This window comes from Plectropomus leopardus, chromosome 3 (assembly GCF_026936395.1).
Source record: "Plectropomus leopardus strain MGB_pleo_1.0 chromosome 3, ASM2693639v1, whole genome shotgun sequence".
NCBI lineage: Eukaryota > Metazoa > Chordata > Actinopteri > Perciformes > Serranidae > Plectropomus > Plectropomus leopardus.
In genome coordinates, this window is record NC_142178.1 from 12,737,910 (window position 1) to 12,752,590 (window position 14,681).

The window sequence follows — 14,681 nt, forward strand, 5'->3', positions numbered from 1 at the left end:
AATTATATTGCAATGTTTTTAGGCTATATCTCGATACACAATATATATCACAATATTTTTAAATTTCCTCAAAAGTACTTCATCTTCATTATTGCTAGAACTGAGACAGAATTGAACATTACAGTTTATCTATTTATTTATTTATTTTTACCAAATTCCCTCTATGATGTGACAGTATTGTAGGAATGAAACAAGAACAAGAATTAAAACAAGTAGAACTGCCCGATAAGTTGAAAAAAGTACATCACTTTAATGTAATGCAACCTTTTAAAGCAGGAAATAAAAACAAACTCCAAATCATGATATAACAATGTCCAAAATCTAAGACAATATATAATCTAATATGTTGATACGATATATGTTTGTATTGCTCAGCCCTACATTCCAGTTGTCACCATCCTTCTTCGTAACAGCTGGGCACTCTCCATACTGATACACTCATGCCAGCACAAGCTGTTAAATGTGTGGTGGATTGGGTTTCATTGACTGTCTATGAACATTTCAGCAGCCCAAGAAATGCAGTATTTTACTCTGTTATGCAGCATGATTCAAAATTGCTCCCTGTCTGTGCATGCAACATCTCGGTAATCCCTGTGGTTTTCATATAACCAGTAGCCAAAGGGAAACCTTCTTGCTGCGTCATCCAATCAACATGAAACACCCGCTAGTTTTGTTTTGCTGTGATGGCCTTTTGTGTTGTGATTGACTTCATCATTGCTTTTGGCATAACACTCTGCTTCCCCTGCTGTTCTGGCAGGGCAGCGCCGCCCAGTCTGTCTTGAATTTCCCATTAAGGCCCAATTAAGCTGTAATAGGGGATAGAAGCCACAGGGGTAAACCCTGCCATCCCACATCTTGCAGAAAGGATGTGTTAATGGACACCTGAGTGTGCTCAGTGATGTGTAGTAGGCTTCATTTTCATAGCCATTTACAGGTTTCATTTTCAGCACATTACTGCTTGGCCGAGTGAATCTTTAAATGGCACCTTGTAGATCAGTCAGCACTGACAGTTTAGTCCTGCTAGGCTGCATGCTGACATTAATTCATTATAAGAGGTTAGCCACAAGTGATGGAGAAAAGTGGAAGAAAAAAATTCCGTTGCTGTTATGATTGATTACTACTTTGAGTAATTTACAAAGAAAAAATACCTAATTTTGCATATTTATTATGATTTGCTCCCAGTTTCAGTGGGTTTATTTTTAATGGAATATTCTTGGGTTTTTAGCCATGCTAGCTGCAAGGCTATAGATATGGCAGTGTTGATCAGATACGTTGGTCCACCACTTTCATCATGTCATGTCATCCAGATATCTGCGCATCTGTTTGATGGATTGCCATGAAATTTTGTAAAGACATTCACGGTCCCCAGATGATGAAACCTAAAGACCTAAAGACTTTGGGCCCCTGGGCCTGTGTCCAGTGAGCCCATGAAGTAGTCCATCCATGCAGTTTCACACAGCTGTTGCCATGGCTGTAGACTACTAATATAATCCAATTTAAAGAGATTTGTGTTGTTTTTGACATTTTGTAGAATTAATCCGCTGATTAAGAAATCAATTTATATTTTAATCAGTAATAAAAATAACTGTAGGCACAGCAAAAACAAGAATTGAGGTTGAGATGTCCACACTTTCACTCTTTTAATTAATTTAGCAGGGCAAGTGTCACTTTTCACAGTCTGCCACTGTGGTAAACCACTTCTCAGATTCTGGCAGGCCTGCACGTGTCAAGCAGCCCTCATGGCTCGTTTTTGCTGATTCACCACTGTCACCCTTGGTTGGCGTGATATCGTTCTGTCATTTTGTTGCAAGTGTTTTCCATTATCTGGGAACATTTTAGCCATGTTTCACCCATCAAAAGCAGAAGTGACAGTTGACAAAAATACATGATCCATCTGCAGCTGAATGTGGCTCTTAGTCGCCATCGCTCATTCATGTAGATGGAGGGAACAAAGCAAAGGGGGGGCAAGGGGAGGGAAGAGGATAATCCTTCAGGATCAGCTGTGTGTGGGTGGACATGAGTAAGTGCAGCTGGCACAGCCTGCCTCTCTCTCTCTCTCTCTCTCTCTCTGTACTTGTGTCTACCTCCCTTGTTTTCTTGTCTGCTGGCCTATGCACAGCGTGGTCAGGGCTGCTAATTAGACAATGTGCCTTGTATGTCATTGTGTCATTTCCCCTTTCTCGCCATGAAAATGATAATTTGACAAAATGGCAAAAATATTTTGGTCATTGTAGCTGACACTTTTGAAAGTAAATTTTGGACATTTACTCCACATAGGAGTTACCAAGCTGCGACAGGCAGGGGAGGTTTTCAGTCCTCATGTCAAAGCTATGTTCTGCATACTGTTTTGTTTTACACCCCAATGTAATTAATGCAAGACAGTAATGAATCTCCATACCTGACTGCTTTCGGCATGGATCATTTTTCTGCCGATTGCCTGAGCTGTGAGGTGTTACTGTGTGTTTGCTGTCATGTGTGATGGAGGAGTTTAAAGTCACTCACGATGATGGGCATCTCAGATAAGCTGACCATCAGCTTCTTGCTGCTCACGTCAGAAGACCTTCGCTTGGCAGTCAGAGACATGCTGAACAACTTGCTGTGAGATTCTTAGAAATCAAGGTGTCATTCAGAGAAGGAGAGCAGAAAATGTACAGAGTGTGTGAAATAATTAGGTTTAATAATGGTTTGTAGGTAACACTTTAAGCTAGCATTTATAAGCAGTATACAAACATTAATAATGTAATGTAATGTTCCTTAAAATACTGTATTGTAATTATGTGCCGCTAGAAGGACATTTTAAGTACTTAATTACCAGTATTAACCGGCAAATAAGACTTTTCCTATGAAGACATATTTTGTAGTTTTACAACTAGAGCTTAAATGACTAATCAATAAATTGGGTGCTTTTCAATAATTAAACAAAAATTATTAAATAAAAATTCTAAATGTGCATATTTTCTAGATTCTCTGCTCTAGCATGACAGTAAACTGAATATCTTTGGATTATTGACAAAACAAGACATTTGATGATGTCATCATGGGCTTTGGGAAACACTGATGGAATTTTTTCAGCATTTTCTAACATTTAATAGACCAAAAAACTAATTTGGGAAATTACCAGGAATGAAAATAATCATTAGTTGCAGCCCTAATAACAACAATGTGTTACTATATTGTCATACATTACGTCTGTGGATACACTAGCATTCATTTATTGGTATCCACAGGAGAACTTATTGTTAATGGCAAATACATTAAAGCACCCCTATATCCTTCCATCTGCTTTATAGTGCATTCAAATTAGGGCTGAGACATATGGGGAAAAAAAAAACAAATATCACAATATTTTTGAGTCAGTGGGTACAGACAAGTAATAGATCAGCTAGAACAGTAAGTTAAGAAAATCATTTTTCTGTAATGGAGCCTTTAAAACCCAACACTTACAATATACAATATCCAAAATCTAAGATGTTAAGTCACATATCATGATATTGATATACTGCACAGCTCTTGTTCCAAACTATTAGTAAATGTCTATATATTACTTGTAAATACTGAATAGCGGGACTTAAAATAAAGGGTTGCTCCTTTAAAAAAGTGCAGTATTTGTTGGCATGGCAAGACATTGGTTTTTATTGTCCTTTATCACTAAATGACCATCATTTATCCAGATGGTTTGGGTTGTTGTTGTTTCATTGTGATGATTCAGTGATTAATTTGTCTTGGCTGTGATTGTTTTGCATTTCAAGTCACTTCCTGTTATTCAGTTTTAGATACTGCAAGCTGTGTCTAAGAAGGTGTTTGAATTCCTTGGTGTCAGTTAAAAAAAAAAGCTACGAAGTACATCCTGTCCCATTAACATGTATCTTTTATGTTAATAAGAATGTGAAATAGGGTAATAAAAGTAAGTATTAAAGTGTGTCTATGGCAGCAGAAATGTAATCAGATTTGTTTCAGATCTGGACTCTCTGTATCTATCAGGTACATGTGTGCACGGCTGAAAGACAGACAAAGGAAGTGTTTCTCTTTGTGCTATAAAGGTGCAAAGCCTCTGCAGACTGACAGGCAGGGAAACGGCAGATTGAAGACAAGATCTGAGGAGCCTGAATGAGGCTCTGTTGCATTAGTCCAGAGACCCGTGTCAAACTGACTGAAATGGCAAACAGCAACATTGATCAGTGTGGCGCCTCCCCGTGTGATACTGTCAGCTCTCGCTGAGATATATGCTATCCTGCTCCCCTTGCTGATGATTTCTTTCTCTCAGATCGAGCTATTTTCTGTCTTTTCTCATATGTGTTTAGGAAAAAAAATGTTGCGCTCTTTCCTGGGAGGTTGAAACTGTTTCTAGAGAATACAAGATCAGGTGTTCTTTTAAATAAATGCAATGGGGGGGAAAAAAAACAACCGTGGATAATGTTCTCAATGTAAATCCACTTAAACAGATTCCTACTCCAAAAGAGATTTACAGTACAGCACAATTTGAGAATGAGCAGGAAAGCACTTTGAACGGGCACTTGGAAAAGTGGCGGTCCTCCAGTTTTCAGAGAAGAGTGCTTCGTAAGCTGCAGGCTGAGTGCGCGAGATGAATGAATGTATGCATGGGCAGAGACCCTACGCTCTACAATGTATAAGTGCTGCAGTGGCACTGTCATCAATCTGTACTATACCACTTACCTCTAAGTGGAACCTATAATATCAGTAGCATTTACCGCGTGGGCTATACTTCATTCATACAGGTGCATCATACTGTATGTTTGCATTTGCCCCTCAGTGTACAAAAGCATAAAATAACTGGTTCAGCTTTTTCATCTGATCACATCAAAAAACACTTGGCTTTACTTAACACTCACAGATATTTACTTTAGGAAGTTTGAACCCATTGCCATTTGTTTGGTTTAATGTCACATGTTATTGAATTGTAAATGCTCTGCAGAGATAGCCAGGGAGCCAAATGAAATGGACTCAGTATATGAATGTTTGATTTTGGTGCCAAATTGAATTGTTTGCTGTTTACAAGGACTGCCGAGGTTATTATCTTCAGTCAAAGTCGCACTGTTAGTTTTGTTCAATCCACTGAAACATCTCTTGATGTGCTCAGTCTGTATAACATTTTTTAGACATAGCCACCGTGTTTTCACCCATTGATTTGTGGACTCCCATTTTGAAGCCTAGAGTCTGGCATTTTGGCGGTCACCATCTTGGATCTTTGGAGCCAGAAGTGACCATATTTTGATGAGAGGGTGTAGTTAATCACAACACTGACTGCAAACTTGTTTAGCATGGTCCATTACAGTGTATGGTTAACTGTGATGATGCTAATGATAAACAGGTTTAAAACCGTTAAAATAAAATGTACTTAAACACCCTTAATTATGCACATTTATGTGGGTCAGTTTCATAAAAATGTATAAAATGAATGAATAAAATGGAACTGCATGTTTTTGCACTTCAGTTTTGGCATCATTTTTCAGGTCTGGAGGTTGCTACTTGGTTTTAACAGAGATAATTTATCTCAAACATAGAAGCACTTCCTGTCATAACTCTGCCTTGTCTACCTGCTTTGACTGTATGGACATTTTACTCTTTCTTCCCTTATTTGAGTATCCAAATTATCCACATAAATAATGAATGCCGACCCAGCCAGTGGGGATGAGCGCCTGATAAAAAAATTAGTTTGGCATTTACTTGGATGTGGGGAAGGAAGCACACCATGCAAATTCCTGAGCCCGTTTTCAGGAATAACACATGCAAACCAAACACAAGAGATGGGTTGCTTTATTAGTGCCGTCTTGCAATGCAAGTCCTGTCCACATAACAGTGTCAGTCTACTGTGTATATTAGTGAGTTTTGGAATTGTATTAATTCTGGTAATGTTGTAATAAGAATATATACTGTAATAGATTTGTCTTATCTATACATATCTGACATAGTGCATTTATTGCATTCTCCTGTTTTAATGTCATAGATTGTTTTTTTTTTTTTTTTTAAATGAAATGTATCATCAGGCACTATTAACCCAAATCTAAATTAAGACTCTTAGCTCAAACACTTGGGGTACTTTATTAACTGCAGTGTATCCTGGAGCCTTTAATTATGTAAGTTATCATTGTTTGATAGGATCAATATTAAATGGTTAAGGGATGATGCATTCACGTACAGTCGTTTGAATATGACTTGGATCCCAGTGTGAATCTGCAAGAAGAGGTCCCAGCCTGTTTTACATGTCCATTTAAACAACATGGAGGGAAAAGCAATAAAATATTAACCATCCATGCCGACATGTGGTCTCACATTTTTGGAAGGCATCTTTAACTAGTGAAGGATTACAGGAGGTGATTCCTAACAGATTACTCACTCCCGAGTTGAAGACTTCCCACAGCCGACATGCTGTAGAATGCATACCTGTTTCTGACATTATGACATACTTATTCAGCTTCCTAAAGGCTTTTTTTACTCTTGTGTACTGGCTTTTTTTCTCCCATTACGCTCCCACAGTTTGTGCTTTGAGCTAAATGTCAAAATTATCAAGCAGAATTTCTTTACCTTACATATTCAGACCATAAAACAAAAAGAGCCTCTAGTAGAGTAACTAAGCACAATTGACTGATAACTCCTCTGTGTTATGATCTCCTGGTAATGATATATATTGCTGCTATATTTGGTGAAAGGTTCCTGATGTGGCTTCTTCATATGGGACTAATGACAGTGTTTATTTTAATTAATACATTGTATAACCTGCATCATTCATCTTTCCCTGGCTTTTGGACATACTGTTGTTGACGCAAAATTGTGTTGGAAAATTCAAAATATAACCATTGAGATATTTTTTTGATAAAAAGTAAGAACAATACCAAAAACAAACAAACAAAAAATAGGCATGTTGCACACCAAATTCCAGGTATCAGAACCAGTATTGATATCAGTTCAAATGTGAACGGTACCCAGCCCTTTGGAGGGCTTGACTTTTTCCTGAATTTAGAAAAATAGTCTAACACAGCAGAAGCCAACAAAAAATGTATTATCTTCATATGATTCAGCCTCTTACAACAAAAAAGCTCTTTTACTACCCAGTTACACACAGTCATGCGCAGTGCACCCTGAATTAAACCCTAATGTTTTTCACACTGTCTTTTATAGTATTTGTGTAGCCTGGAGCAATGAACTGTAAGAAACAGGAGCCAGATGATGAATGAAAAGCACCAATGGCTTTGTTGACTATTTACACGTGTGCACAAACCATTTACTGAATGGCCAAAAGGAAAACAATACATGAGACAAGCGGTATCTCTTTATTTTTTGCACACATTCTGATGCATTGCAGTTTATGATAGAGTGATAATCATTAAGGATCAGTATAACAAAGTATATTTAATTGTGTGTTTTTCTTTGCAACAGCTTTTACTAGGGCAGGTCTTCAAGTGTGCAATAATACTTAAGCCTGCTGTGCAACAACACAAGTATGGCTTTAAAAATTATGAATAATGTAACTACAATAGTTAACTAAACTGCCCATTTTCCCATTGGTGCCCTTGAATTTAATGCTAAAGCCCACTGAGTACAAACAACTCCATTCTCACTCACTGATGTGAGCAGTGAAGAATAAAAGACAACCCAAAAAAAAAGGTTTAATAAATGGCTGTTCCAGACTGATTGGCTGCCACTTCAAGTTGTATAAGAAAAGAGTAAAAGTGGTGATTGCGGTCAGTTGGCAATCAGCAATGAATTGTGTGCTGAGTGACTTTCGTTTTCATGACTCACAGTGGTGTGCTGTAGCAGGTTGATTGTGACTTCCATTTTTCCTTTAATAACGTGCGACTATCAAAGAATAAAGGATGACGCAATTTTTTTCCAGGGTAAATATATTTGAAATTGAAGCCAAAAAAGAAAATGATGATATTTTTTGCAATCTGTTAAGAACATTTAATGTCCAGTTTACCAATTTTAATCTGCTTAACATTTCTTTTTTGCTCTCTACCTGCCATTTGGTTCAAGTCCTTGTTTTTTTTTCCAAACAGTATGGCAGCTCTCTTAATGTAGAGTGCATATAATAGCTGAAATTAACAAAGCAACAGATCAATGACAAAAAAGCACTTGCTTAAACAAAGACAAACATTTATTTTCATATCTGCCTACATTTATCTTTTCTGCAGATATTGTTGACATCTAGCCAGACCAAAACCAAACCAATTTTTAAAACCATATTTCATAGTGTTGTCATCAGTATACCAGAGACAATCAGTGTTTCAGCAGTGAATCACCTTCAGGCAATTTTAATCATTTAAACTGTTATTGCAGTTGGCTTTCTGACTTTGAATCAATAGATTGTTTTGAATCAGTATTGTTTTACTTCCTACTATCCAGTGTTGAAGTTACATAAGAGCATCTGCTGCTATAGCTTTAAATAACAGACAGTTGGTAATTACGGCTAGGTATTGTTTAAAAAAATTATAATACCAGTACCCTTAAAGTGATACAGATACCTATCTGTATCTGTAGTTTGACCTATTTTTTTAGTTTGACTCACGGCAGACCTGCCTTTGACCTCCTGCACTTTTTTGCTTTCAGTTATATAAAAAAAATTCTCTGATTTTTCATGAGTTCTTTCCAAGAGCTCACTTACACATAACTGTGCAGAGACATTTGAATTCTCCAGCGAGGACGCTGAAAGCATTTTATTCCCTGCTGTTCAAATGGAAGGTGCAGCGACCTCTGATGATTAAAAGGTTCAGCCGGTGAAACTATACCTAAAAAACGCCTGAAAATGCATGGCTCAACATTTTGCAAATATTGGCGCAACAAGAAAATCGCCAGAGGCTTACATATCCAAAAAAAAAACCCTATAAATGGGAAATCTAATGAGAATTTCATTAAGAGAGGGGAGGGGAGAAATTTAAAATTAAATTCCCTCTTGACCTAAAGTTACTTATCATTGATCAAGTGTCCACAGAAGCAGACACAGTTAAAGCAGAGATTAAAAAACAAGAGGAAAGATAAGATACGTTTGGATCCACTCTCAGTTCGGTTGAGAGATCCATGAAAGAAACTGTCAGCAAATACAAAGAGAAACTACTTAGCATTAAACTTAAAAGTACAAGCATGACACTGAAGACTATCAAAGAAATGAAATCGACCACTGGGAATTTAAAGAAGAAACAACACCGTCCCAGACTTCAACCACAGCCGTGCGCACAGACGCGCCAAGTCACAAGATTACACACAAACAGAGACCTGATCACTGCAGGGAGCATGCCAACTTCAACGACTCCTCCATGGAAAGTGACTTCACCTTTGCAGCAACTCTGGCATCCCACCGAGTCAAACTCCTTTTTTATACAACCGCAAGAAACACAAGCAGAAAGGAAGAAGAAATGCAGACGGGGCTAGCGCGCATCCAAGCAGCTGGCACCGGCTTTGGACGTGCAGCAACTCAGGGACAGAGTAATAAACATTTCTTCCAAGGAACTATCTAATGACCAGATATCGCTACTGTCTAAAGGACTGTCCTTTGTGCCTAACAGGGAAGTTAATGCTTTTGGCTTAAAAGTTCAAGTGTTTTAGACAAATTAAATTATGTCTTTTTTTTTCTTCAAACACCGCAACGACCACTGATGCTCCTGTCTTCAGAGCCAAAAGCACCTTCTGTCCACAAACTACTTGTTGAGCAGGACATTATGCAAATGATTGCCAAACCATGCCCCAGCCCCCTAATTCAACCAAGAGTGAGAGTGCTGCCTTAAATGAACTTATGAATGATAAAGACTTTGTAATCAAACCAGCTGACAAAGGTGGTGGCATCTGCGTCCAGGATGCTGATAAATACAAGCAAGAAATTCTTTCTCATTTATCCAACACAAGATTCTACAAAAAAATTAAATTATTAAGGAGGCCAGTGTTTGTTGTCTGTTTGTTCATTTACTGCAGGTGTGTAGCCATGTCCTTTTAAGCATGTCCAGCCCTTTGTGTCAAGCTGTTTGCCTGATGAAGGTCTTGTACCAAAATGTTGCGAATACATGTTTTCTTGTAAGTTCTTCTTGAAGCTCTCTCCAGATCTGGGTACAAAAAGGATCAACTGTAGGTATTGTTTGACTGGAGAAGTTTCGATACTATGGTACTCGGCACCAGGTTATTTTGGTCAATACCTTAAAGGTATAGAGTACGTCATCGTGTCAGACTTTAATTTTATGGCTCTTTTTGTCTTTGAATTTTTTCCAGGATCCCAGAACGAAGCACAAGTTCAAGATCCACACCTATGGGAGCCCCACTTTCTGTGACCACTGTGGCTCTCTGCTGTATGGAATGATCCACCAGGGGATGAAGTGCGACTGTGAGTATTTCATTTTATCATCATCATCATTTTCAACACTGTGTATTAAGTGGTTTAGGTGTTAAAGTTGATGCTCAATCACTGAAGGAGGAGCTTAATCCTACACTGCAGGTCAATGAGGCATGCATGAGAAAATAATGGTTTGCTATAAGTGGCTCCGCACACATGATATTGTCTTACAGAGCCACTTCATCAGCATCAGTCTCCTGAAAAGAAGCCCATTGTTCCTCCTCACTGAATCTCATAGGCCTTTGTGTTTCCCTTCCTCCTTCACTTTCACTTATTAAAATCACACGTTGTCTATTTTCGGTCCACAGCTATGTTCCCTGCACCCTGAATAGGCCTGCTATCAAAAGATTTGCAGAGTCTTTATTAATATCCCTCCCTCCCTCTCGCTTCTTCCCTTTAATCTTGTGTTAGTGGATTAGTCTGAATGCCTTAATGAGCTCCTAAATACATTATCCTCCACCTGCTACAGACCACCAGTTACGCCTAATGATCGCTCCAGGGTGTACATAAATAGAGACGCGGAGCGGCAATTTATTTTGGCAGATCAATTGCATCTCCAGTAACACGACAATAAGATCACACTGTCGTATTTTTAAGCACTGGTGAGCCTTTACAATAGTTATAGAAGATAAGAAAGCAGCAAAGGCATTATTTATTATTTCTTACCTACTGACTTGGTGGCATGATGATGTAACCACTGGGAACTGTTCCCAATCTATGACACGGTGGTTCAGCTGGCTGACACACACGCCATGTATGCATGACATCATGGGGGCTAAATCTGGGTCGTAACCTTGTTATCTCCTCTCTCACACAGCTTCCCCGAAAAAACAGCCTTTAATATTGTGCCAAATATGTATGATACATGGAACGAAAATTGAAATATGTCCTTATATAGATCAAGCAAATCTCAAAGAAAAAGCAGCTTACTGTATTTCAACATTAAGCCATAAAGTGCTGCAGGCATTTGCTTCTACAATGTGATGTTTTCTTCAACACAGAGACTTTGTTAACATCCCATAGCTTTATAGATCACTGTTTTAAATAAAAGATTACATGTTAAAACTATACATATGCATGAATGTCTTATGTATTCAACAGATAAATTAGTTGCAGTCATCAGCATGCTCAATTACAACAGCATCAGTGCTTCAGTCACTTATGAGAAAGCTTGGAGCCGTTCAGTTTGCTTTGATTTGGATCAAGTGTGTAAAGATTATCTTTATCTATTCTCTAATGTCTTTTACATTCTCTCTTTGTCCCTCCAGCCTGCGATATGAATGTCCATAAGCAGTGTGTTATGAACGTGCCCAGCCTGTGTGGGACCGATCACACTGAAAGGAGGGGGCGTGTTTTCCTCAAGTGTGAGGTCTCTGCGGATAAGCTGCAGGTCACAGGTAGGTCTCTCTCTGCCCCTCTTGGTTAGCACACACTGGATTGAAAGGTCTTATGCCAGATGCTTGATGAAGATGTGTGTATGTGTGTGTGTCTGTGTGTGTATGTGTCAAAGCTGGGGTTGGGAATATAGGTGGTGACAGACGCTATTGTCCAATTTTGGCTGTAAAAACCTGGATCAATTTTAGCGCTTTGCCCTTTTTTTATGGATAAACCCCCACTGTCTAATTTCACACAGACATTGACTCTTTGTCCCCTGCTGCCATTACACCTCAACTGAACCTTGCTCTCCATTAACTCTGCCTTAAAGGTGCGCTGTGTAGGATTTAGGGGGATGTAGTGGAAGGAAAACAGCATAATGTAATGAGTGTATTCTTTAGTGTAATGTGTAATCACATTAGAATTGTAGTGTTTTTGTTAGCTGAGAATGAACTGTCTATATCTACATAGAGAGCTTATCATTGTCTACAAAGATTGGCATGTTGCACCTACATGATTCTTCATTAGCCCAGACAAGACAAACTAAACACTGGCTCTAAACAGCAGCATTTGTTTTTTTTAGCATTTTTGCATCAGCCACTGTAGTTAGCAGCCTCTCTGTATTGAGAGTATCAAATAAACACATTTTAAAAATTGAAACTGTTTTATTAATTTTTTTACCAGTTTAAATCACCTAATCTGTTTGTTTTGAAGAGGAAGGAACTTCTGTAGATGATTCGGCTTTCGTCAAAAAACCTCCTTAAACGTCCAGATCTTAAGTTATGACAAAAAAGAAAAAAAAGGTGAGCGCATATTGGCAGGTGTTGGACTAGCGGCCGGTCTCCAAAATGCCAAACAGCAATGGAGAAACACAGATTTGTGACAAGAAAACTGCTTTGTTCAGTGTTTATACTGGTTTAACCTTGTCTGTTCATTTCAGAGAGGAAGAGACCTCTTTGGATAATTTAGCCTCTGGGAAAAAAAAAAAAACCTGCACAATGAACACTTAAGGAATTGAAACCAGGAAAAGTTTCAGCTCATTGCACTTTTAATGTTACACACCTTAAATCTTGCACACTGTTCCTTTAACTCTGCTTGTGATGCCATCAGGATTGCAAAAATTCCAAGGAAGGGCAGGTGGAAACTTTCTCTGGAAATTAAAATTAATTTTCAGGGAATTAAAAGGAAATTACTGTATTAAAGTGAAAATTCAAAGATTATTTGTTCTGGGAGTATTTACCCTTTAACCCTATCATAAACAGATATAATCAGTTAAATTGCCAAATAAATCCATTAATTTGTCAAATACATGCAGTGTGAAGTACGCCATGTGGTGAGGTAGTGAGCTAGTTCTCTTTTGGTGAAAGGTATTCTGTCTAGGCAGCCTGAAATGCAGTGAATCTGACTGCTAACTGCATGGCTGGCCTTGTGACTATCAGCTATTAGTATGCTGCAAAGACTATTCCCTTTTGGTGCACAGATCGATAGAGCCGCTCCTGCTAAACATTCTCCAATAAGAAGCAATTCACTGTTACGACACACTTGGAAGGCAATCCCAGTCCAAATATGTAGTCCTGCAGTGGTGTGTGTGGTCTGCTGCGTGGGCCTCGTGTTGTTACCCTTTTTAAACAGTCACGACTTGCTTCTGTGTTGGCTGGAGTTCCTGATGTAACTGAGTTGTCTCTGTGAAACGCATTGAAACGCTTGATATATTAATTTATGTCTCATCAGAATTACACAAAGACAGGATCTGAGCGCTCTGCTCGTGAGCGGGGTCATGTTTACCATCAGCTGCCTTCCAATTATTCATTAGAATAAGGATGCTATCACTGGCTATGCCAACCATTTTAATTACTAATGCCTCCGGTTTCAAAGACACACCTGGTCTGTGCCTTCCGAGCTCAGAAAAAAAGGATTTAATGAGAGACTATTAATAGCATTTACTTCATGTAATGTAATCAATGGTGACTGAAGAGGATGAGACTTTGCACATGCTTTAGAAGTCTTCTCACAGCCTTTTGTTTATACTGTCTGAGCAACCAAAAGGAGTGAGGCTATCATCACAAGATGCATGTCATTTTTAACCTATATATTAATATTTTTGATAATGTCACAATTATGACACAGAACAAGAAGTTATAGCAGGAGAAACGTCTGCTTAGTTAATTGAATATAAAGCCCCAAGCTTTTTGGCCAATTAAGATATTCACAAAATTAACTCTTACCACTATCTGCTCCTTCTACACCTTGCTGTTCATTAATTTTCTTATTTATTCATGTCAGTTCAATGTTTATTTATCTTTTGTGTTTCTTGGCCATTTTCCAAATACAAACAATGTATGCAGCAAGATGTAGGCTTGTGTGTTTTAGTTTATAAATCACAAATTATTTTACAGTCCATAGTTGTTGACTTTGCAGACAGTGTTGAATAATCCTCTCAGAGCAAATAATGGCTGACCGGCTGCTGTGGTTAAGCTGAGATGATTTTATGCATAATCTGTCAAATGTATCTATTGTGACGTCCCTGGCTAAAAGTAGCACAAAAATGAACAGTGTCTGGTTGATGTTGCTGTGAGCGAAGACTTGTCAGTTTTGAGTATGCAGTGAAGGGTTCCAGGGTTTCTGTTATGAACAGTGTCTGGTTGCACTAGTTTATACTGTAATGAAGCAATGATGATGCACAAATGTTCATGCATGTTATACATTTCTCTGTGCATAATCAAGGACAGGGTGAAACTAAATATGTACAATGGTATAGCAATGGTTAATAATTACTCTTAGGTTTTTATTTCTCTTCATCGGCAATAGCAGGAGATGTCATGTTTTTTTGGTAGTCTGTCCATCCGTCCGTCCTCTGTCTGTCCTATTCTTGTGAACGCAATATCTCATCAATTCCTCGAGGGAATTTTTTTAAATTTGGCACAAATGTCCACTTGGACTCACTGATAAAGTTATTAGATTTAGGTGATCATAG

At 38.3% G+C, this 14,681-nt stretch overlaps 1 protein-coding gene across 3 annotated transcripts in view; it reads left to right on the plus strand.

Moving 5' to 3' along the window:
- Window positions 1-14,681, plus strand: part of prkcaa (protein kinase C, alpha, a) — a 192,285-nt gene that overhangs the window by 91,172 nt on the left and 86,432 nt on the right. For all 3 annotated transcript variants that reach the window (XM_088075654.1, XM_088075653.1, XM_042484741.2), the window contains exons 4-5: window positions 10,213-10,324; window positions 11,602-11,730. In XM_088075654.1, coding sequence (XP_087931780.1) covers window positions 10,213-10,324; window positions 11,602-11,730 — 241 coding nt within the window. The remainder of the gene's footprint in view (window positions 1-10,212; window positions 10,325-11,601; window positions 11,731-14,681) is intronic.